This window comes from Centropristis striata, chromosome 18 (genome assembly GCF_030273125.1).
Source record: "Centropristis striata isolate RG_2023a ecotype Rhode Island chromosome 18, C.striata_1.0, whole genome shotgun sequence".
NCBI classification, from domain to species: domain Eukaryota; kingdom Metazoa; phylum Chordata; class Actinopteri; order Perciformes; family Serranidae; genus Centropristis; species Centropristis striata.
This window is the reverse complement of record NC_081534.1, coordinates 5,259,509-5,284,282: the sequence shown is the minus strand read 5'-3', so window position 1 is coordinate 5,284,282 and position 24,774 is coordinate 5,259,509. Positions and strand designations below refer to the sequence as shown.

Genomic DNA, 24,774 nt, shown 5'->3' with positions numbered 1-24,774 from the left:
CCCTCATGGCCTTGAGATGGTCAGATAGAGAGCAGCTGGAGATTGAGTCAAGCCCCAGTTGCGCCTTGTGTCCCAAGATAATGCTGAGTGGACACACAGTTCACTGTGGTTAATTTTCCACTTCATGTGTTGGCTCCCTCTCACTTAGATGGAGAGACTGATAAAGTGATGTGGTGACTGAAGGAAGGTAGCAGGAGCCTTCTGTATGCATCTGATGGCATTTTGTGTGCATTTTGTCGCCAAATGACTGGCTCTTTAAAGGACAATAGGCTCGCAAATGAGCATTAACAGTAACAGTACATCAATGTATTGTACTGAAAGAATGGACAGACAAATGACTTGATGGATGCTATCTGTGATGTATGCCCACTTATAGATGGATACAGCTAGACCTTCCTGAACTCTGCATGGAAGAGAGGGATGCTTAATCTTCTTCAGTGTTGCATGTTTTGATGTTTTCTGGCCCCCAAATACAGTTTTTTTGATTTTTTTTCATTCGATCACAACTTTATTATGTAAAGTATTTCCTCCATCTCTACATCCCTCTGCCACTTCCTACCGATAGACAAAGTGACAGGAATTTTAAAAAAAATTAAATGTAAAAATGTAGTTACAATTACATTTATTATCATTAAAAAGGATGATAATAATAATAATAATATTAATACATATGTTAAAACACTTAAAATTAATATTTAGGATATTATACTAGGAAGAGAAGTAAGATAGTTATAGCTGATCAATCAGAACCTTTTCAGCCATTAAAATATGTTTTGACTCTCTTCCTATAATTTGTTTAACATCTATAATTTCAAGAGGAAGAAAGGAAAGTTCATTGCTTTGCACAAAGATGTAACGAAGCTTTGTCTATGCACATTACTTCACGGTGTCAATATTTCAGTGCTCTTATTTCTTATTCTGTCCTACTCTGTGTCTGCATCACACTTGTGTGACGTGTCGGAGCTGTAAGATGGAACAAGAAGCCCTGACGTACTTCCATCACTGCTGTATCAATAATGAATCAACATGGAGCCAAGTATCCCATTTACTGACAATGCTGTACAGGAGAGTCTAACTTAACGTTTTGGTTAAATCATGATGTTGTTATTCATAGTGTTTTTAAGGCTGTGTTTATTAGGGGGAGATTTTATGTGTTTTTATGTGTTGTGTGTTGTGTTATGTGATTTTATGTGTTTTTTTCGCCAGCTGACCACCTCTCACATTGACTCCAGCCAAGCCGCGACAAGGTGTTATGGCAGAGCAGCAGGACATTGTGTACTGAGTGTTGAGTGTTTTCCCTTGCCAGCAGTGATTCCAGTGGTGTGTTGCAGATGAGGATATTGTCTGTCCTGAAACACAATCTGCTCCCTTTTCTTTGGTTTCATGAGAAAATCCAAAAGCCTATTTTGTGTTTTTGTGCCTGGGAAAAGCAAGTTCTCATTTAGACAGGTCACTGCTCCACATGGGAACTTTACACTTTTGTCCTAATTTTGTACGCAGCACTGCAATGGCAATGCTGCAGTGCAACGTGTCATTAGGGTTTCATCTATCTACACTGAATGACTCCCACATGGCATCTGGTTTTGAGGCTAATGTGTCTCCCTAAACACAGGTGGCAGGCTTGGAAACGGAAAGAGTCGCTTTAATGTTTCCTATTGCTTTGGATCCCTAATGGATACAGAATGTCTTTGTGTACAAAGACAATATATTTTATGCTAAAACTGACTAACATGTTTGTGTAAATGTACACTCTGAATTCTTAATTTGATGCATTCTGTTTTTTGGATTCAGGGTTGTAAAACCTATTTGACATTGATACTGATTGACCTGTGCTTCTTCTTGTTAACAGGATACAGACCTGCTGGATATAGCGTACATAAAAGATGCTAGAAATGGAAAGTGCACCAAAACGCCAAAGGTAAGTCTCAATGGACTGATTTGAGTTGCTTGTTTAGCCATACACATGAAAACACATGAATGTAGATGCATTGTGGTTGTTTTTTTGGTTTCTCTGCAATATGATATATTGAATCAAGAACAATATTTCAATATTGTTGTTGCTTTTATCTGTTGAGGCTCTGGGAACAAATTGAGCAGTGTACTGAAAGGACAGAGGATAGCTTATTTTGGTGATGATATGCTTTGTAAGTGTTTATTTTTGCACAGAAATGAAAGCCATGAGTGGGTGTCAGCCCATCAATGAAGCAGACGCTGTCTGCATCCATCTGCCCATGAACTCTGTTACAGACAGTATTGAAACAGGCTCAGATGGTTGTAATGTTTGACATTTAACCATGACACTTGTATGTACAGAAATGGATGTAGTGTATTTGCACATTTTTTGTATCATTTTTAGACAGTTAGGTGAAGACAAAAACGAGAAAGTGAAGAAATGACTGATTTGAATTTTAACCCACACAATACATGGATGGTTTCCAGGGTATTCAAATTGCTATTTCACAGCTAATTAAAGTGCTTCGGTTATGAGGAATGAGTGAAGAATTTGTACACATATTTTTTTTTAATCTGGCACCCTGCAACTGTCAATGACTCTGGCACATTCTGTTGCTAATATAAAGCCAAATTCAGTTCTCGCAGTTAATTTCCCACTTACGGAGTGATGATGAACAATAACCTGCATTCTATTCCACTTTCTTATTATATATCCCCTCTTAATGACTCAATTTCACATGTCTATTAGATCTAGTCAGTCTTGTGATAAGCTGCTGTTACATAGCGGCAGATTTCATCGTTTTGACTCGTGCAGCGGGAGAAGCGAGTGGGGGTCGCGCACTGCTGCTCTGTCTGGGGAGTGAGTAATGATGGAATGAGCACAATAACACAGAGAGGATTCATGCATTTCTAAACAGCTTACAGAGTGATGCTACCCAGGGAGGAGACATGACCACGTGACAGGTAAGATGGTCGAAGCATTGGAAATCCATTACTGGGTGATGGAGCGGTGATGCACCCTGGGCATTGTAATGGGAGCACCAGTGAGACACAGTGTCTGAAGAGTTGATGGGATGAGGAGAGGAAAGGGAGGAAGGGGAGGAAGGGGAGGGGGTGGAATGAAGTGACTGTGGGGATGAGAGCAGGGAAAGGGGAGCTTTTTATGTAAGGCCTAAAGAAGGCGAGAGAAATGAGAGATGAGAGGAAGGACAGAGATGATGCGAGGTCAAAGGAAGATGTCAGGCACCAAGCACGGATAATACCAGACAACCGTTGCTGCAAGTGGACAGCGCTTTTCATGGCTTGCTTCTCAAGCATCTCCCCTTCACAGCTTTTAAGGACCTTTTCAGAATGATGAAGGTTGTTGCCAGGATCATTGTGCTGTTAACTTCAACTTGAAAGAAATGCACAAAAGCTGAAAGAATTTCAGCAAAAATCTTGAAAATGAGGGTGTTGGTTAGGCAGAACACATACTATTGATATAGACAGCTAAGGACCTCTGAATAGGTTGACAATAGAAGACACTTTTGAGAAAAGTACAGTATCATAGACTGTATAAAAATATTGGACATAGTCACCTTGAAGTCTCTGTTGACTAGTTTGAAGTCTCGAGTTCTAGCTGAGTCTTTAGAGTGTCTTGTAGTCCTGCTGAATGCTTTTTAAGTGAACAATATGTTGGAGTTAACTTTGATGGACTAAATACATACTGTGAGTTATAAAATAACATATCTGCAATAAAGCTTACTCTGCTTTATCGTCAATTTTTCTCTAAATTGGATCATTTTTACTGAGGTACTAAATCCAGTGAGAAATAGGGGCATTTTATTATTGACTTTCATACAAACTGACTTATTTTTGCAACTAGTGGAGTCGCCCCCTTCTGGTTATTAGAAAGAATGCAGGTTTAAGGCACTTCCTCATTGGCTTTAATTTCAGGTCTGGGGGTATAATGACATTTAAAAATGTAAAACATTGAAACGGATCAATACATTAGAGCTGTGTCCATGGTTGTATCGAAGTGCATGAGAGATGAAATTGACGAAGAAGCAGACTGAGAGAGGAAATAATTTTTCCCCATTAACATTTCAAGTTTAAACGTATTACTCTGCAAGTCATGGTGCATACAGAACTCCTATTTTTACTGTCTTGTTGTCCCAGCTGTTGGTTTTATATTTATATGCTCTCTATACTCTTTAAAGCTGGTAACGTTACTTCTGCTCTCACTCAAGAGCTCCCTTAGCAGCATTCACTCATTCATGCAAATTGCTGGAAACCAACACACTCACCAAGCCGAGATGAGATGTTGAACTTGCAATGACATGTTGGTAAAAAGCTTCAGAAGTGCTTTTATTGTGCCACTCAAGAGTCCCACGACTCAGCCCAATATTGTCAGACTCCAATGCAATCATTCTCAACAGACTGCCTTGAAATGGGCTCCAGATGGAAAGGCTGTTTTGGCTTGCCTCTTTTGAGATTTCGCTTCTACTACAGCTCAAGTTACTTCACATTGTCTTTGAGCTCCATCAGAATTTCTGTCTGAACGCCATTAAGATTTGGAGCACACTTCGGCTGTGTTCATCGGCTCCTCGCTGTGTGTAGGTGGTATGTCTGCCCTCTGATGAACTTGTGCCACCCTGCCCACACGGGCTCCATCTACTCAGTCATGATTCATACATTTTCACAGTGTAGACACACATACACACAAATAAATTTGACGGAGAGTATCGTTCACTATCACATTTGGTCTGGCGTTCAATTACAACTGTATACGTGAACACACTAGGGCTGAGTAGAACAACAAAACATGATTAAAAACAGTGTCCTTTGTTCTACCATGCTCAGGATGATGATGCTAATTAGCATGTGTCCTCCCCATCATAATTCAAGCTGATTAGATTGGCCGCTTGTCAGAATGACAAGAGGCAACCTTTGTTTGACGGGTGGCTCCAGGAATAAATCATCCTTAGGTCTAGTGAGCAAAGCACAGCGCTAATAATCTTCCACTTCATATACCCACAAATAGCTGGCAGATTTTCCATATTCAACACAGATAATAGAGGGCACAAAGCTAACTAAAGCATTTGCTGTAACTTCTAAATCTACATGATTCTTTTTACATGCATGGCTGTCATGGAGTATGGCAAGGAAGTGAGTATTTGTTTAATTTTGGTAGTGGCACCTGCATCTTTTTAATCAGCTGGATGAATCTGTTTTTTCTTTTACTTTTATGTGCACATATTTAGTATTATTTGGTAGTGTTCTCAGCTTCAAATTGTAGCTTAAAGAGCCAATATTGACCTTCTAGTGTAAGTTTTTGGGTAAAGAATGGGACAGCAGCATCCCTATCTACAGTATTAAACATGACAAAGGTACAGCTGATCTCTGGAGACACATGACACTAAAATATTTATTTAAGAACCACCTGACATTACATGCACATTGGCCTGTCTTTGGTATTTTGCAGCCTCCCTTATACTGTCTTTATGAGTCAGCAATTTATTTTCTAACATGGAAAGGCAAACAGTTCTCATCTTCCAATCCAAAATCTACAGAAACCCTGAGAGGCAGTTAAAAAAAAAAAGTCATACATGCAGTAAAAAAATGCATACAACAAGACGTGACAGTAATGTTACATATCTTGCTAACACACAATATAATATGTACCTTGTGTCTGTAGTGGATGTAGAAATCAAAATTCAGCTTGAACAAAAATGGAGGATTTTAGTCCAATTTAGAACGGGAATTTATGGGTGAGTGGTGCACTTCAGCCTCTTGTGGCTGAAACGAGTAAAGAAAACAACAAACAAACAGCTATTTTAACCTGCCAAAATGATTTTCGCCTTGTTCATAGATTAAAAAACAACAACAATAGATTCAACAAAACAAAAGCCATGGACACAGGAAAGAAAACAATTTAGATCAGACTTAGATCAACAGAATGTTTTCTCACTTCAATAGAAAATCTGAAAGAAAGAAATATCCTGGAGGCTATTTCAGGCTCATTAAATCCTTGATATGGGCATTGAGGAGCAAAAAGTAAAGGGAAAATTAATCCTTTGCCTGAACAGTCATTCATTTACTTAACACATTTGTATAGAATGTATGTATGTATTTATTCATAGTACATTCTATACTTTTAGTGAAAAAATGTCCCTTGTACCAGGCCCCACTGTTCCAACCCATCCATTCATATTTTCTCTTTATCGAATCAGCAGATTAGCTTGTTCCTGCACAACATGTTCCCTCTCCTCAGCACCAGCCCAACAACTAAAACATCTGCAATCTGTTGTGTGCATATGCAACTAACTTCTTCATAACTGTGTTCATATAACATTTACTTCACTCTGTTAGGGGCATATTGTCAGGCCCTCCCTCCACTTTCTGGAAGTGTTCTTTCGTCTGAATTGCTCTTTCCTAGCAGAACAGGCAGGAGGAAAATGTAATCAGCATCTCACCATGCTGCTTACAGTAGGTGTCTGACAGAAGAAATTACATGCTTTCTCTCCGTCTCTTTGACAACCAAACTGATATCTGTCTGAGAAATGTCCTACTTGTGCTCAGTGTTGTAACATACGTCTTTAAAAATGGAAAACTTTAATGATTTAATGTTCTATACCACAGACTTCATTCTCTTATAATGAAAGTAAGAAATCAAGCATGGCTGCTGTTTCACTGCAGGAGGGCAGAATGTGTTCTGATCATTCAGATATCTTTATCTTACCCCAGACTGAGTCTGCCCAAGTCTTACACAAGATATCGTGTAGCTCACCCATTCCATAGATTACTTACTGGCTGTGTTTCCATTATGCATTTATATGTGCATTTTTAAGTTACACATTAGAAAAGCTGACTGGAAAGGGCATAATTTGGTGGAACTTTTCCAAAAAGTTTTCTCTTTTTAGAGGTGTTTTTTTTCTTTTGCTGAAAAAAAGTTGATGGGCTAAATAGGGTATAGCAAGGGTGCTCAAAGTTTTGATGATAGAGTGCCAATTAAGGGAGCCAGCGTGTGATTGACAGTTGCAGAGAAACTGACATCGTAAATTGTCCACCGAAATCCCGGACAGAGTTACCATGCATCCAGAAGCTTTCTACAAGTTGTCATTCCTAACTTGACAAATGCCTGATGGTGCAGATTGACACTAGCCGAGTGGTCTATAAATTATAAGATATTGTAAGTGAAGGTTTAGAAATGGGCAGCAGAGGATTAAAATATAATATATCAAAATAAAGTCACACTCTGGCATTGGCCCACAGGTTGTACTTTAAACCATTTAGACCAGATGCAATGTTTCAAGGAGAGACTTCTACCGTTAAGACATCTGCACCTTTTGGCTGATCTCGTTGGAAAAACAGAACAAAGAAAAAATTCTTCTCCGCCTAATTATTGGTTTAGGGAACATTGACATTCTGCAGTTTTTTAGAGGTTTTTTTTTAGTTTTTTGGGAGGTTTGAGATTGGGTTAAGTGACTATAGGATGAGAAAACACCTTAGTCAATTAAATTATCATCTAAACTCACTCTAAACTTAAATTCCTCAAACATCTTCTTCACTTTCTGATGGGTTTGATGGCCAAGGTAACTTGTCTTCTTTCTGGTTTGCAACCCATTCTGCTCTTGCAGCTATGCGCCAGCCTATAGCGCCAAGTTCTGACAAAACTAGGCTATACCCTCGTTGATTTACTCCAAACCAGTTGACGGGAACATGGCTTAATTCACATTTCAAAAGTTTGCTTAAAATTAGCTTGACAACTGAATGGAAGCACGGCTATTGAGTGTAACAGATGGCTGTTGGATGTCGTTGCACTCAAAATAGCATTTTCTGGTTGCATTGGTGAATTTCACACACACAAAGCCATGCTTGAGGTTAAAATAATCACAATCAAGTGAGAAGGGAACAAATTGATTTCTGGGGTCTTGTCAAAGAGGATAGTTTACAAAGGTTGGCTGTCTTGACTGGTTCAGTCGCTGTTATCAGCAGAGAAACACATGGAAATCACTCACAACTCCAACCATAACCATAATCATGCTGCTACACTATGCAGCCATAACACTAAATAAATGATGTGGGTAATTTTAAAAGATGGACAGTTTATTCTAGGAGCTGTATAAAAAAAAAGTGACTCTTAAATTGGAAAAAAAATAAAGGATTATATTTTTCTTTGGCTTTCCTTGTAGTGATAAAATGAACGGACTGAAGTCGGCAGCAGAATCAAGGCTGCGATATTCATTTCCTCCGGAGCTTTTTGTTCCTTCATACTTTTATTGTGAGGTGAGAGGAAGTGGCCACCAGCTCTGTTACAGTCTAAGCTCTCAGCAGAGAGGACTGCTGCTAAATACAGAGCAGCTTGTGTGTCCCCAGCAGTGTAACAGGATCCAGGAGAGGCCAGCAGGCCATTATCACCACCGCTCTGTCTGGCCAACAAAGTCGGCTAAAGCTCCATCTCCCACAGCAGTAAGTGCTAAACAGCTCCTCTGAGTACACAGCAAGCTACTGTAGGGTTTAGATGTGCCCTTATCCAATGCACATTCAAAGCGGCTGTGTTATGACTGTGTTTAAGGCAGTGATTACATAGTTCAGATGGTAAACATGAAACGGTTCAGACAAAATCAATGTCCTGGAATTTATTTTTGGAAATGTGGAGAAGTGCGTAGCCACATTTTCCCTGTTCTTTACCCAAGTTAAGTTACAAATCAGACCTCGATCATGAATTTTTTATACCACATCACTTAAAGCTTAAAAAAAATATGAAAAAAGATAATAACATGTTCTTTTAAATGCATTTCTACTGCAGGGAAAGCTTGTTTAATCTCTTTACAGCAGCTTCTGCTTTCCGAGGTGCTTGAAGGCTCTTGCTGTGGCAGAGTTTATTTCCATCATCTGTGCTGTCTGGGCTGTATCGATGAAGGACGGGGTCACAGTATGTGCTCCAGCTGCAACAATCACAGCCCTTCAAATCTATCGATGTAATAGTGGGCAAAGTCTTTGTTTGACCCTGGACACAGCCATGACAAGATGAATAGCTGGAAAAGCAAGGAAATATTAGGTGACATGAGTTCAGTGACGGTGCATGGTGTGCTTGGTATACTGTGAGCTGTAATGAACACTGTATGCTGTCACTACAAGTGCGTGCAGCTGAAACAAACTGGATGACGGACGGTCAAGATATACGACCCGTGCTGATAGGTGCAGCGTGTCCCAACAGTCTGCAGAAGCTTTCATTTCTGGTTTCCTTTACAGTGGCAGGGCAGTAAAATCACCAAGCATAGCCTAATAACAGCTTTGATGAGTATGCAGGTGCATTTGCTGGGGGTGGCATATTGTACATTGTGATGCCCAACATTTATAGCAAGTCTGTTTGAGCTTATCTATGAGCCAATGATTTATTATTGTGTGTGGAGTCTGATAATAACCATGCTATGCAGAAGTATTATTTTAAGTGTGTTTCTATGATGTAATTATATGTGCATGAGCAACATGATCTGTAACCTTAATAACAGAAATAGGTTGTACGGCCGAAAACGACATATGAGCACTTGTCAAAACCACCCATGTAAGTGTTTCGCAGTACAGAGTAGAGCATTTCTAAAAATATTATACACACACGTACAATTCGTGCTAGAATAAAAAGGCTGCAGTTTTGTTGTTTTGTTGTTTTGTTTGTTTTGTTTTAAACCTAAGTGCATGTTTTTGGACTGTGGGAGGAAGCTGGAGTACCTGGTGAGAACCCACGGAGAGAACATGCAAACTCCACACAGAAGAGCTGCAGGAGGCAAACCGGCAACCCTCTTGCTGTGAGGCGAGAGTGTAGCCCACATGGAAGTTCTGTGATGTTCAAATCACAACTTTTACTTTTGTTTTCACATGGGACCAGACGCCCCTGTCCTGGCTGAACGTCCAACATTTGTTCGACCCATCCACCATCCGCATTGCAATCACTCATTATTATTACGGCCACTAGAGGGCGATGGAGGACGGTCTCAAACGGAACTATGCGTTGTATTTTGCTGACTATTGAAATGACTTGTGGGTTTGTTTTTGAGGGGAGACCAGTCTCGCATGAGCCTGTGTTGAAGATGTAGCACATTATGCAAACAACCATCCTCCCCTCCGCCTTCCCAAAAGAGGCTAATTGTAATTCAAACTTGATGTCACCCGCTGTACGCAGTCCCCAGAAGTGAAAGAGAAATACCAGTCAATCCCTGTTTACAGGCTGACATGCAGAGATCACTGCTAACCTATGAGATTAGTCGGATGGATGTTGGCAGCACGTCTTGCTCTCACTGATAGGCTGTAGATTAGTATCGCATGGCAGTGTGTATAAATAGTGGACTTGAGACCATTAGTGTTTTGCAGCGTATTGATGATCAAATCCTTAAGAATGGCAATTGTACAAACGAGCACTGATGGTTTGAGAGATGAGCAGCTGAATGTAAAAGGAAACTTTAGGGGGACAATCAATGATAATGAGTCTCTGTGAAGGCCTTTGTTAGAGAGGCTGTGAGACAAGCAGTGAGGGTGTGTGCGTGTGTGTTCAGAAGGGAAATGGAGAGATTGATGGTATGATTTATCTCTGGCTTTTCCACGAGTATTGTGGAGCTAAAGTGTTCTAAATGGTTCGGGGATTAAACTAGAGCTGACACAATTAGTAGTTAGTAGACAGTTTATAATAGACAGTTTTTCTTTTTATACCATCTAGAAAGTACACGTATAATATTGAGTTGTGCTAAATATCTTGTGACATTCTTCCCAATACCTAAAATACAATGTAGTCTTAAATTACCAGAATATTGAGTTTAATCAAGAATTATCTGATCATAGATAAATTAAAGAGGTTTGCAAATCTCCCTGGACATTGATGTTAGCTTTCAGTCTTATATAGTTGGAATGCAACTTATGGTTATTTTCATAATTGAGGAATATCTGAAAATTATTGTTTGAGTTAATCAATTAACTCTCAACTGGTATATCATTATTAAGGAGACTTCAAATGTCTCATTTTGTTTACCAACAGTCTCAAAACTCAATGTTACACAAGGCTAATAAAACCAGTAATTATTCACATTTAACAAGCTGAAGCTGTTTTTGTTTGTTTGTTTTTTTGCCATTTTTGCTCAAAGAAAAGACTTTCACAAGATTAAATTAGTAATATTGTTGCTGTTTTACTCTCTTATCTAATATTAATCATTTTGGCTCTGTTTGATAGAAGTGTACTCAACTCAGTGATCAAGGATCCAGTATCTTCCATGCAAAATACAAATATTGAGACATATTCTTATTTTTATGAAAAACATATTCTAGTTGAAAAACATATTTTAGTTGTTTTTTTTTGTGAGTTGATGTAACTGACGGTGTTTAGCAGGCAAATGATATCTCATTTCTCATATCGATTGCAGCCCAAGTCGAATCGATCCTGGCAGACTTTGTGACATCAGCAAATCATGTATTTTAGTTCAAAGAATCAATATTATATTGTATTGTGATCAAACCTGTGATTTACACCCCTACTCTTGTACAGGCTTTATTTATTGGTGCTATGCACACATTTCAGTGTATGCAGAAGAAAACATGTTGGATTTATTACCAAGACATAGTCAAGTATCAGGTGGGAGTAATTTTGTTCTATTTCAAAGCTTTAACAACGCTATTAGGGATTTCTCAAATGTCTACGCTGAAGATGAATGTGACGCTTGCTTGTCATCAGAGTGAGGAGCTCTGTCAGAATGATTGTTGGGTAGAGCAGAATAAATAAAGACAATAATTGAATGGAAAAGGCGAACAGTTTGTACGTGGTAAATGTGAACGACTAGAAGTGTGGCACGTCCTTCTTCCCCAGCAGACACGGAGACATTTTAGTGCACAGAGGCATGAAACTGTCTGTCAGTTGACAGGGTCTGCAGAGAGAACTCCCACACGCTCCCATTTTAGACATGATTCACGCACACATACACACAGGCACACACGGCATCATACTCATGGCACATTCTGTTATGTAGCCACTGAAATAAACATGCCATCATGCTACCCAAGCATGTTTCGTCCCCGTCCATGTTTGACTCTCTCTCTCTTTTCAGTCAGTCTGGAAATCAATTCAGTCAGTGCCAAAATGTGAAAAAGAGATTGGATGCCAGTGCTATTGCTCCTGAATGTCGTTTTTTTTTTTCATCAGAGGGATTGCCACAGGGCAAATGGCAGCTTGCAGTAAGAGGTGATTAAAGTAAACGGGTATATGGACTCATTGATTTCCATAAAAGAAACTGCAGCACCATTTGTCATCAATCAAAGACAAGCAATTGATCAGCGTCACGCATCGATGCAACCTCCAGGCCTGCAGCGGCAGCAGGGAATGAGGAAGGTGCAGAGCAAAAAAAGAAAACAAAGAAAAGGTGAGCATGATGGCCCCTGATGTGCTTTGGGTTTGATCCTTCAGTCAATTACTTAGGTGATCCCTGCACACAGATGAATTCCCCCGGTGAAGCTGGCCATCTCATTAGCTCTCAGGGAGAAATCGAAGGTGATGCTCACTCTCACTTTGGACTACCTCAGAAGCAGCTCCTGTTCCCAGCCAACGTCAGACCCCCGGGCTGCTGGACCAGGATGAATGAGAAAAAGAGTGAATGAACAGATGAAATAGAGACTGATGATGAACAGAGCAGCCTGTGTCAGAGTAGAGGGAGAGTTACCCAAGTGGGTGCAGAGATAAATATCTTGGTGAAAATGTCAGAAGGCACACAATGGTGCACCTGTGCAGGTAAACTTCCCACCTTAAGCAGAGCCCCAGCTGGAATGTCTGAAACTATTTACTCAGGAAAAGAGAATTCTCTTCTTTGTATTATTTCAGCTTGCTAGTGAAAAGAAAAGGCAAGTAAAGGCAAGACAGGTGGGAGTTTCATTGTCTGCTTCGGGGATCAAGCCAAAACAAATAAGAATCATTTTTCAACCTAAGCTTCGTAAACAAGCTGTAACATCCAGTATTATAAGACATTCACAGAGTTGTATTTGGTTCTCAGTTATCCCTGTTATTGAATTCAATTAAGTCAACTCTGTGTGCTGCGCTTTGTATCAAAGAAATTCAAACAGAAGACCATTGGTTAGATGCAATCACAAAGTCTCATTAAGTTATAAAGCAATTCAGACACAGCAACAGGCAAACAAAAGCAACAGTATAAAAAAACAATGGCAGAATGAAGAGAAAAATTATCTAAAAAGCTACACAGACATAAAGGCTGCATTGATGGGAGAATTATAAGTTATATCACAACCAGCAGCTTGAGTCAAAAAGGCCTGAAAGAACAAAAGAACTGAAAAGTATCAATGTGGAAACAACGTGCTGGACTCTCTAGTCACTGTGCTGGTGTCAGTCTATTCCACTGGAACTTGGCACTCGTCTCCAAGTCACTTGATGCTCGCAGTGAAATCAGATGTGACATTTTGTTAACCAAGCAAAGGTCGTCCCGGCGGAACTGGACCTGATCAAATAAGATCGAGGCGAGGCGAGGCGAGAGCTCTCAGACTGGCAGAGCTGCTGCCAGACAAAAGTTGGCATAATGGTTGGTGAAGAAAAATGGGTGTTAACACAGGCAGCCATTTGTCTTTCATTTTAGATCCTACAGGCAGGGGAAGGCCAGTCTGCACTTACTGTCTAGAGAGATAGATGATTCCACACAGCCTTATCAGATGAGCTGAGAGTGCCCTTTCATCAGCACCACGTCATTGTCCACATCTGCTCATTTTAAGTGAGTTTAAAAGTGGATGTTGTCATAATATATATAATACTCTTCATACTCAATTGTTAATGTTTTGGACAGTTTGGTCAAGTTACCAAACTGCCATTTGGAGTGAGTGAATCTGGATCTTTTAACTTTTTTTTAATTACTATTTCAAATTACTTTTATCCACTAACTTCAATAGTTTATGAATTAAGTTTAGGGACGGCTGTGGCTCAGTTGGTAGATCGTTCGTCCAGTAACCGGAAGGTTGGTGACCTTAAGCAAGATACTGAACCCCAAATTGCTCCCGATGCTGCGTTCATCGGTGTGTGAATGAGTTCCCAATGGTGGCAGGTGGCACCAGCGTGCCCTGGTAGCCTCGGCCACCAGTATGAATGTGTGTGTGAACGGGTGAATGAGTGTAGTGTGTAGTGTGAAGCGCTTTGGATAAAAGCGCTATATAAGTGCACTCCATTTACCATTTACCATTTAGATAATTATGTCAAGTAGGCCTGTCACGATAATTACTATATCAGCTTATCGTTCGATATATAAAAATGGACACAGTCGTTTTTTTTCTGGACTGAAGTTGTCGTTTACATGCGTGACTTTTTGTGATTTTTGTGTTGTGTTTAAAGTAATGCTACAAATGTCTGACAGGCTGTACGAATTGTAAAAAAAAAACCTATATTGCCCAAGCAGTCATTCCAGCTGTTTATATGCTATTTTGATACTAAGATAATATAATACATAAGGATTATCTCATTGCAATTATTTGTTAACAGAGCCTGAAAATCTATTTTATTTGTTTTGGTTGTAATATTTATTTGTGTTTTATTTTTCTAGGATATTTTAAAACTTCTTTTCCACATTTAAATTCAATGTTTAATATTCTCGAAATTAAAAAATTAATTGCTGTGGACAAGGATGTACTTATTACTTATTATGCTGTAATATCGTTATAAAACTAAAACGACATCGATACAACGATACGATCATTTATCGTGATAGTTTCTAGGAAAATATATCGTCCTAAAAAATGTGTTATCGTGACAGGCCTAATGTCAAGTGTTTATCTGTTGCTTTTGGTTAATGATCACCTGCACCAAGGAGGTTATGTTTTCGGTTTGTCTGTCTGTTAGCAGGATTATGGAAAAACTACTGGCCCGATTATCCTGAAACTTGGTAAAAGGTTACAGTATTGGTATGAGCATGATATTTTAGAGCAGATCCAAATCACATCCAGACACACACATTACTTTTCACTTTTATTAACATTGTAAGACCCGTTTCCTTTTTTCTTCTGGGAACAGCTTTTATCGTGTTGTTTCCACTTTAAGACTTTAAGCTCATGAACGTGCCAAAGTCAGAACAATAGCTTCACAGCTCTGGAAATGGGACCATCCAAGGAGCACATGAATGCACCATTGGCCTTGGTGGCAAGCCATTCTAGTTTTAAGTGTTTTTTTTTAAAACTTCTTTCCATGAAATGATTGTGACAATGTGATTTATTCTTCTCAAAACTGTATTAATCAATCTCTTCCAAACATATCGCAATGACAGTGAAACCACAATTAACAGAGGATTGTGTCTGAAAACAAAATTATTCCAACTTGATGGGCGACCTTGTAGTTTAAATTCTGTTCAAGCCTTCTAACTGGATTTCATGCACTTTAATGGCTTTACTAGTAGGTGTGTACTATACAATCAGCCTGTTGCAGCTAGTAGCCAACAAAAAGCTACATTTACTAAAGATCAGTATAAGATCAATCTGATTTAGTATAGCAGCCATAAATCTTAACTGTAACTTGTCTGGCCTGTCACTTCCAGGTGACTTAAGTCTACAATCAGTGGCTCTCAGCAGTCCTATTATCGACTGATCTCTGTTTCAATTTAGCTGTTCCTCCATGCAGGGCAATCAGCCATTGTCAATAAATTGAGCTAGTTGGTTTTTTTCAACCACCATGTAAGGATTCCGATCATTACTTGCATGCAGATATTTGACTACACTGGTTGAAACGATCTTAGGCTTTTACTTTTTTAGCAGGCAAGCTATTGATACTTTATGTACTTGGGCTTTAATGTGGAAAAAGCAAAGCAACCTTTGTATAGTGATGTCAGTTTCTCAAATAGTCTCTCAGTGAAATAATGTCAGAAAAGGATCCTTCATTGACCAAAGAACTGAATTAACTTTCAGCACAGACAGTGAGTGGCCCCCGGACTGTCTGTACACGCACATGCACACCCATTCACACTGCCCACCTTGCAGATAAGTATGAAATATGAGGGGTTATGACCAGTCTGATAGGTCTGTTGCTATGGAAACCATAAGGAGAAGAGGACGAACATAGAACTAACAAGGACAGGAAAGACTCTCTGACACACGGTAACTTTACATTTGACAGCAGAGCATAGGAACGATCACATGAACCACTAATTAGGTCTCCTCGTCGAAACATTCTTCTCTTCTCTTCTTTTTTCTTTTCTTTTCTTTTCTTTTCTTTTCTCTCCTCTCCTCCTCTCTCCTCTTTTCTTCAGTCTATTTTGTCTGAAAAGCATATGTCGCCATCAGTCTAGGGAGTCTGTTTAATGACAGTAATTGGAGCAACATTTGCTGAGATCTGTCAGCTGTTCCAGCCTTGTGATTCTCAAAGTGACTGAGGGAAAATAGTTAAACAACATACAGGGGTTTTTTTTTTCAGCTTGACTGAACGCTTCAGTTTATTTAATTAAGTATCAAACTTTCCCAAAACAGAGTCTAGTCTGTTGCAGCATCTGCTGTTGATTAAACTCAGCAAATGTGATGCTTGCTATTCTGTGGTTCTGTATCTGCAGTAAGCTATTAGATCAACCAGGAGATATGAAGCTGCACTGGCACAGCTTCAGAACCACTTCATGCTAATTTCCTTGGAAGATTTTCTGGAGAAATGAATCCACCTTTTAAAAGTTGATGCTTTTGGAAGCAAACGTCTCAAATGACTCATAACTTTAATTGAAAACTATAATCTGCCTTACTTTGCTAATGATCACGAATGCTAATGAAGCAGCGCTAATGAAGCAATGTTAATGATCATTGATCATTTTTAAATGTGTATTGCTCATTTTTGACGCAGACTCTGCAATTGCGTAGTTAAATAAACATCCAGACGAGCCTGCGGGCAGAAGAGCGTTTCTCCCCTTTCCTCTCTAATTTGTTCAGATTTAATTGGGGTGATCAATATCTCCACCATACTGTTATCATCCATCTATTCATAGCAGATATGTGGTGAACGGATCGTGGAGGATGGATGAGATGAGAGAGCAGCTCCTGGGAACGCTGTTGATTGCCGACTTGGTCACACCCTTCAGCTTCTAACACCATTAATCACATAGGTGAGACCGGGGGACAGAGCGCACATGGGTGTGCTCATGTGATTGGTTTTGTGACCGTATGTATAAATGTGTAGGTTAGTGTGTGGGCGTATTTAAGGGACCTTTTCAATGCCTAGACATAAAGAGACAGGTGACCTTTCTAACTCCCTACAACGATCCCGTCCAAGCACACCAGCATGCCAAGGACTTAATTGGTTTTCGATAGTAAATCTCAGGAGGGTTAGTAAAGAAAATGTCTGATTCTTAATGTTGCTGCTCCAGAGACCACAGAGCTCTCTCAAACTATTTCCTCTCCCAAAGACCGGAGCAAAGGGAGGTGGAAGGCCCTATTCACTCTTTTTCTTCTCCCTCACTTGTATTTTCTCCATTGAATGCTGTTTGGACAAACTGCTTTTGGAGCAGAGAACTTGGACCCTTCTCTCTTCTTGAATGATTTCCCTTTCTGTGCATTTGTTTCCACAGGAAGTTGTATTACATTTGTTACTGCCATTTGTTTGGCCACTTCCACTCTGGACACCACATGGTTTAGTAGCTGACAGACTGCAGGTTCTGTTTCACAAGTGTAACACTTACCAGAGATGCTGACAACACTCTTTGGAAAAACATGTCCACCTAACACGTATTGTAGCCTCATGTGCAGTTTTGAAATCTTTTTTTCTTAAAAGCAAGTGAAAATTATGTCAGTAAGCTGGCTCCATTTCCTTTTTTTTATTCTTACAAGTCTCATTACACCATTTTGTCATTTTGCTACATTTCATTACCATTTAAAATCATCATCTTTTGTTAACATTCAGTGCCAAAGCAGACCATTCCATTAACAGGAAAAAAATCGATTCATACTGAAATATCTTCAGTTCTGCATAAAAAAGATTGAATTATTTCACCCCACTAATGTAATGTAGTGCATTTTAAAGCATTTCCCCAAGCCAAGCTAGTCTGTTGAAAGGTCTATTGTTACATACTGCACTGAAGGAAGTACTACTATATATAAAATAGTAAAGCAGCGTGGGGCATTTAGCCTGAGTAGAATATAATGGTCCCTGCCAGTAAAGTCATGAGGACAGTCTCTGCTGATTGGTCCTGTGTATATTAATGATATTTGCAATGTATATATGCACTCACTGTAATATGAGACAGTTGTAATTATGCCCAACAACACCAAGGCCAGTTTTCATATGCTCTATTTTTGGTTGGAAAGCTGTGTGAAAGAGGTTTTATGAGTCATTTGGTTCGTGCAACATGTAATGGCTTGGCATGGTCAGCTGACAATGTTGGAGAAAAGGCAATGAGAAAGAGTTTGGCCTGCCTGTCACTTTACATGTCCTGCACCTTGGGGTTAAAATGATATCCTAGAAGAATGGATCCATGCTAACTAAACTTTGACATATTATTAAAAACAATTTGTTTACATTGTATCAGTGGTGCTCAAAGTTTTGATCAAAGAGTGCCAATTTAGGAATCCACCATACCACTGAGGACTTAATTGAGGTTCAGGACATGCAAGTGAAAGTATTGAAATATACCACAGATTTTAAAAATATAATGCATACATTTTATGTCACATTCTGGAGAATGCACAAAACGTTTTGGAGAGCCGCCATTGGCCTGCGGACCACACTATGAGAAACTATGAGTCATATTTTTTAGACAGTGTGCCCCTAGAGTTTGATATTGCTGTTTCCAAAGTAAATATGAACAATGACAAACAAAATGCTAATATAAAACGCTTCTAGCCTGGTTCCATAATTTCCTCTGTTAATACTCCTGAAGGCAAGCCAAAATACAAAAGTAGCAGTGACAGTGACTCTGTCAGATTTTGATGGTTCCTTCTCTTCGTGTATGATACAGAAAGAAATACCCAAATTTCAAAGCTCCTGTAGCAGCAGATTGGAAGTCAGAGGTCCCTCTGATAATCAGCAGTTTCAGATTGTCTGTCTTGTTAACAGGCGGCAGGCATTTTGTCTAGACACATCTCCTGTACTGTCATTAGAAACCGAGACTGGCTAATTAAGCTTAGAGGTGCCATAGGTGTCTGCCGAACAACCGTGGGCTGATGATCATCTTTTATCAGAGATCGGTCACACAGAATCAAAGCCAATCGGATGCGGAGGCTAGTTCCGCATGGGGTGTTGATTTCTCTCATCATGTGTATCATTAACTCCACGGCATCTTGAAATGGGGTGTTCCCCTGATGGCTGACAGCTCCGTGCATGAGTTCAAGCATAGACCATAGGATTAAATGGCCATTTGAATATTGTTGAATATCCAAGGCCTTGTTTAAACATTCAGTAATCCTTTGTTGGCAGATCAGTGGAGCACACAGATGCCATACCAAATGGGGCGTTATGCGAGGGTGGTAGGTGGCTGGTTGGTTGGTGGCTGGCATGGCCTGTCCTGGCAGATGGTCTGGGGATGTCGGGACAGCAGGCTCTCTGTGTCACGCCGAAGCTAATGATGGCAAAAGGCTAAATGATGACTAGAGACAGAGGATAAATCACAATTATCACTCCACAATGCTTACCAAGGATCCTCAAATGTTTGCAGAGGGATTTGGAGGCCCAATTAGGGCTGTTTATGAACAGAATTATGTCACCCGGTAAATTTTGTTCTCCATGTGCGGAACAGTGTGTGAACTGACTTGACAGCGTAGTGCTAAATAACTGTTTCCTCAGATTTTTTTTTGTGTAGGCATGACAGAGCCAGCATTCCTTGCTGGCTGAAACACAAACTATACTTCTGCTGAAAAATAACAAGCTTTGAAGTGAGGAACATTTTGTTTCATTCAAGCTCTGCTAGCAATATAGATTTACTATGAGTGTCACCTTAATGCCAGGCATGAATGCACTAAACGTGTAACATTGATCCAGCACTGAGATGCTGAAATAAAGAAAACATATATTTTCTAAGTTCAAATGAAATCTTGGGTCAGATGTGTGTTGAAATTGGGGACAAAGTTCTAAAAAATGTGGTTACGGTCTAATTTACTCATCTGTCTCTTATCCTCTGCCTCGTGATCTGACAACAGGGGCGAGGGAAGTGTGGGCTGCTTCATATCTCACTAAACCACACCACTTCTGAGTAATCCAATCAAATCTGAATCTCACGTCTCACTAGTTTAATGTAAGTAAATGATCAAATATGAGAAGTTTTTAATTCAACAAGAACATGCCCGTTCACTCAGGGTCTGTATATAATGTAATATCCTTACCTCCAGTGTTGTTTAGTCTTATTGTATTTGTTTGTTTATTGCGGTTTACAGCCATTCACAGTATGTTGAGTTGAGGCCATATGATTACACTGGCTGTCGAACTAATTATAAGACACTGTACAAACAAGAATAGCTCATGATGCATGGGTTAAGTTTCCTGTAGGACCCAACACAATACTATAAAACTATAGTGCATGTTTAGGGCATGTCCAACTACACTTTTTATAGTTAAATGAGCACAAAGTAAGGTGCAAAGGAGTTATATTTAGTCTCTTAATTAGTCATAGGTGTGTTTTGGACTTAAAATGAATTAAACCAATCAGAGTATTATGTTCCTTTAAAAGCCATCTGCAACTATGGCCGATTTGGCAAATTGGAATAGCGAGCATTTTTTTGCTTCCTTTGTCTGCATATGAGCAAATGCACTGATAACTTGTCTAACTAAGGAGGAGGAGCACTGCTGCACACCCCTGTGTGTGTGACAAGCAGAGTTTATGCACATTGTGAACCTGCATAGGTGCATCCTTCTACCTGGATAAATATCCCTTTAAATAGCAAGTAAAAAAAATGTGCCACTGATTTTAGCCCAGGCTTTTGTTGGTCAGTGGAGCACTGGTCACTTTCTGCCACCTCAAGTGGCCATGCACCAACAGTGTGCCTGACTAATCCTCATTTATGACAAACATGCCCATGGGCGTATAGATGGCTGCAGGTTCAGTGTCACAACATGGGCACTGGGCCTGAAAATAACAACTGTGTCGCTCTGAAACTAGCAATAAGAGTTGTGTTCTGATTTGCGCTGCTTTGCGACGGGTGTAAGATTGGCTCCTTTAGTGTATCTGTTCTACTTATATGTAGACTTATTAAAGATGTATGAATTATAGGCCATGCACCCTATTATTGCACAACTCCTGTGCGTCACTCACATTAGCCAAAGAAATGGGGACAAAGCCATGTCTCTAAGTTGAATAAAGCCAGGTCTCTGTGTATGTCCCCATCAGCAGAGAGACGAAGCACAGCCTCTTCTCTTCAGCTTCACTATTACTTTATACAGCATGTCGACTACTTCTGATGCTGCACAGCTCTCCCCCTTAGTCCTGCAGGAATGCCCCCCCAATAAACCCAATTGGTTCTGGTCAGAATTATCAAAGATGTCATTGGGGCTGAAGTCTGCTTAGTGTCCTCTACGCAGCATGGAGGGCAGCATATTGGAGGGTTTTGTTGAGGAGGAAGGAAGGCGGGGGGGTGAAAGTAGAAGATGGCAAGAATGGAAACAGCTAGAGGGAGAGGACATATGCTGCATCCTTACAGCAGCAGTAGTGGTAGAGCATCTACAGCCTGAAGGCTGCACTGTGCCAACAGGGACTCGTATAAATTATTTACTTCTGGACCCCATTGTGGACATTTCCCCTGCAGGGCCTCTCTCCATGGGTCTCTTGGCTCTTGGAGCCCAACAGGGTGCCAGAGGGAGGACTGAAGGCTGGAAATGGCCCTCTTTCCAAACGCACAGCCTGATGTACTATGAATCTTTGCAGGTCGCTTTGAGGAAACAAGGCTGATATGATTGAAGAGCAGAAAATGAAATAGTGTACTTTTTGAAAAAGACTTGTCAGCCTTTTTTTGATTGTTTGGATACCTGGGGGGTTTGGAGCTCTGTTCTGTTTGTCATCTTGCTGTGAAAAGTTGTGTACCCTGTTTTGCTGCTAGCTGGCAATTATAAACTTTATAAAACATTGAAGCAGTCTCCATGACATTTCCCATGAGTTTCTGAAGTCCCAGTTGGGTGCCTCAACCATTGCCATCCTGGCAATTCCAAGCTGTGGCTAACTTACAGCAAATCTAAAAAATGGGCAAAGAGGTGGAGAAAAGAGGGCTGAGGCAGGCTGAATGAGGCAGGATACACATACAACAGCACCCACCTGTCACTCAAAAACAGCCTTGCACTTGTTATCGTGCAAACAGTTGTCTGACACTAAAACCCATTTTTTGCACCATGCTTTAAACATGTTTATTTCTGCTGTAAAGTTGGGCATTTTAACATGGGGGTTAATGGAGATTGACTTGCTTTCAGAGCCAGTCTCTCATGGACATTCGAGGAATTGCAGTTTTTGGCACTTGGGGCTGCTGCTTGTTGGCCATTTAATCCACCATTGTAGCTATGTAATTTGTAATTGCCAAATTCAGAGTTACATATCAGGCTAGTTATCTGTAATGTATTCGTCTAATTTCAGCATGTGTATTGATCACCTCTTAGTATCCCCCTCACCAGGGAAGTAAGAGTTCACGGTCAGTTAGAGAAAACAGCAGGTGGAAACTCAGTGTCTAGCTCCAAGATGCTCTAAAAATGTGGATGCTGGTTCTACCAACCTTCCTCTGTTTCTGCTCCTTGCCTATTTTTGCAATGACCATGTTTATTAGTCTTTGTGTGGGAGTTTATGCATCTGTGCCTTCATCGATGCCAGTGCACACGCCGTGTCGTTTGGATGTGTGCTTGTACTCTATGTCCTGAATGCTGTTAGCATTTTGTCTGCATTTCCACAAGTCTGCCTGCGCTAAATTAGAGCTTTTGAACGACTACAGGATAATTACTGTAGTTATGTACCTGCCAGTTTCTGGTGCCCGGGAGCTGTTTTTAGTGCCACCCCTGAAAGACTGCCACTTGATGGACAGCTTGAACAGAATGGGGTTCATCCACCTCACAAATTGATGCGAATGAGTCACAGAGTGTGGGTGGGAGTAATGACCAAAATACCTGGGGCACGCTGAGATGGAGGAAGTACTTTGAAAGTTACAAGGGGGGAAAAAAAACAGAATACGAACTTTGTCAAAGCTTTTAGTTTTACATCAATTACTCTGACTGGAATGGCATCAAATTTGCATTTTATCATTAGTTCATTCCACCTGAGTCATTTATTCCTTCTTAACAATTTAATAGACTTTTAGCTCTTGAGTTGAAGTTCTTTTCGTTCCTTAACGTAGCCACATCATTTGACCAAGATGTTTATTTCCCTGCCTATGTAATTAATTTAGCTAGCTGAAATATTTCTTAGAGCATTGGTTAACATCACACTTAAATACTCTCAAAAATCTCTGAGCAAGTTCGTTTTCTTTTTGACATTTGCCTGCTTATAAAATTCTCAGCTTCTTTTTTGGCAACCCATCATTTTATTACACAACACACTCTTCATGCTTTACTTAATTTTTCATCCAACTGAGCAGAGTGTTTCAGGTTGATTGCCAGCTCAGCTATTTGACTTGTGTGCCTCTAAGTTCCTGGTTTTGTTTCGGTGCTCGCTCTAATGAGAAGTGCTGAGCTGGTGAGTCACAGTGGTTGATTATTTTTCTCCTGCTGGAGTTCATGTGGTGTATCTGAGGTCAGCTGCCTCCTGACTGTGCCTCTGCCTTGCTGTCTGCCCAGTGCAAGCTCAGCCAGCGAGAGTGAGAGTGCATGCCAGGTAGACTTCTTCCACCTCATCAAACCTGCCCCTTGCCCCTTCTGTCTCTCCGTCTTTCCTTCACAATGATTCACACGCAGCGTGAATTGTCCTCTCGCCTCTTTTTTGTTATGTTTCTTCTCTCTCACACATTCTAACAATTTCTCCCTCAGACACTGACCTGCTCTTAGTACCCACAAGTCCACGAGTGCAGACACAAAAGTGTATGAACACATGTAAAATTTACGACCTCTTTTTGCTGCTGAATACAGAACATGTGCCCTGGTAACAGATTGTTATGCAGGTTACACACAGAGGTGCAAAGGGACTCTGTGACAGAGATGTGGCGAGTCTCCTCTGTATAATTATCCTTATGTCCTGCCCTCCAAGCTTTTATGTTCCCTCTTAATCCATGCTGGCAGTCTGCTTCCCTACAGGTCTCCTAGTCCCTGTGTTTATCAGGCATCTGCTACAAAAGTCTGTTTTGGACCATTAATGGCAGTATAATCTTGTATTCTCCAGTGTCCTGTCCAGGTGTTGTTGTGATTGGGAGTCTGTGAATGTACACGTAAAGACTCAGACAGCTGTTAAAAAAACTATTTTACAATGAAGTCTTTCTTTAGAGAGTTTACAATCACAAACATCCTCTTTGAAGTTTAACGCAAAATGTCTGCTCTATTTATGGCCGCCATTTTTGTATCTGTACCCATCATACGTCTTAAACCTCTCACACAGATCTAAGTGATGGCCAAACAATCAGGTTGAAACTTGTTTTCACTGATCAACAAGTGATGTTTGATACAGACTTATAGTATCAGATTTAATCAGTTAAGAAAAAAAAATGAGATGAAAATTAAAAGAGATGGTGGGGAAGTCTTTACTTTCTTCTGATCATATTTTCATATTAAATTTTGGTCTTTCCTTGTGATATTTATTGTTAAAAAAATTATACATCTAAAGCTGCTCTTCACATAAAAGAGTCAATTTGCAAAACTTCAGAGCACAGACTTCTGTGCCATTTTAATTTCTGCTCAGAGCGTTTGAACAGCAGAATGATGCCATTTTACAGCGTTTCCTTGGCCCATGCACTGCTGACAAACAG

At 40.1% G+C, this 24,774-nt stretch overlaps 1 protein-coding gene across 2 annotated transcripts in view; it reads left to right on the top strand.

Moving 5' to 3' along the window:
* The window catches only part of LOC131990615 (1-phosphatidylinositol 4,5-bisphosphate phosphodiesterase beta-1), a 128,013-nt gene that overhangs the window by 34,400 nt on the left and 68,839 nt on the right, over nucleotides 1–24,774 (top strand). For both annotated transcript variants that reach the window (XM_059355689.1, XM_059355690.1), the window contains exon 3: nucleotides 1,850–1,918. In XM_059355689.1, the coding sequence (XP_059211672.1) occupies nucleotides 1,850–1,918 (69 nt within the window). The remainder of the gene's footprint in view (nucleotides 1–1,849; nucleotides 1,919–24,774) is intronic.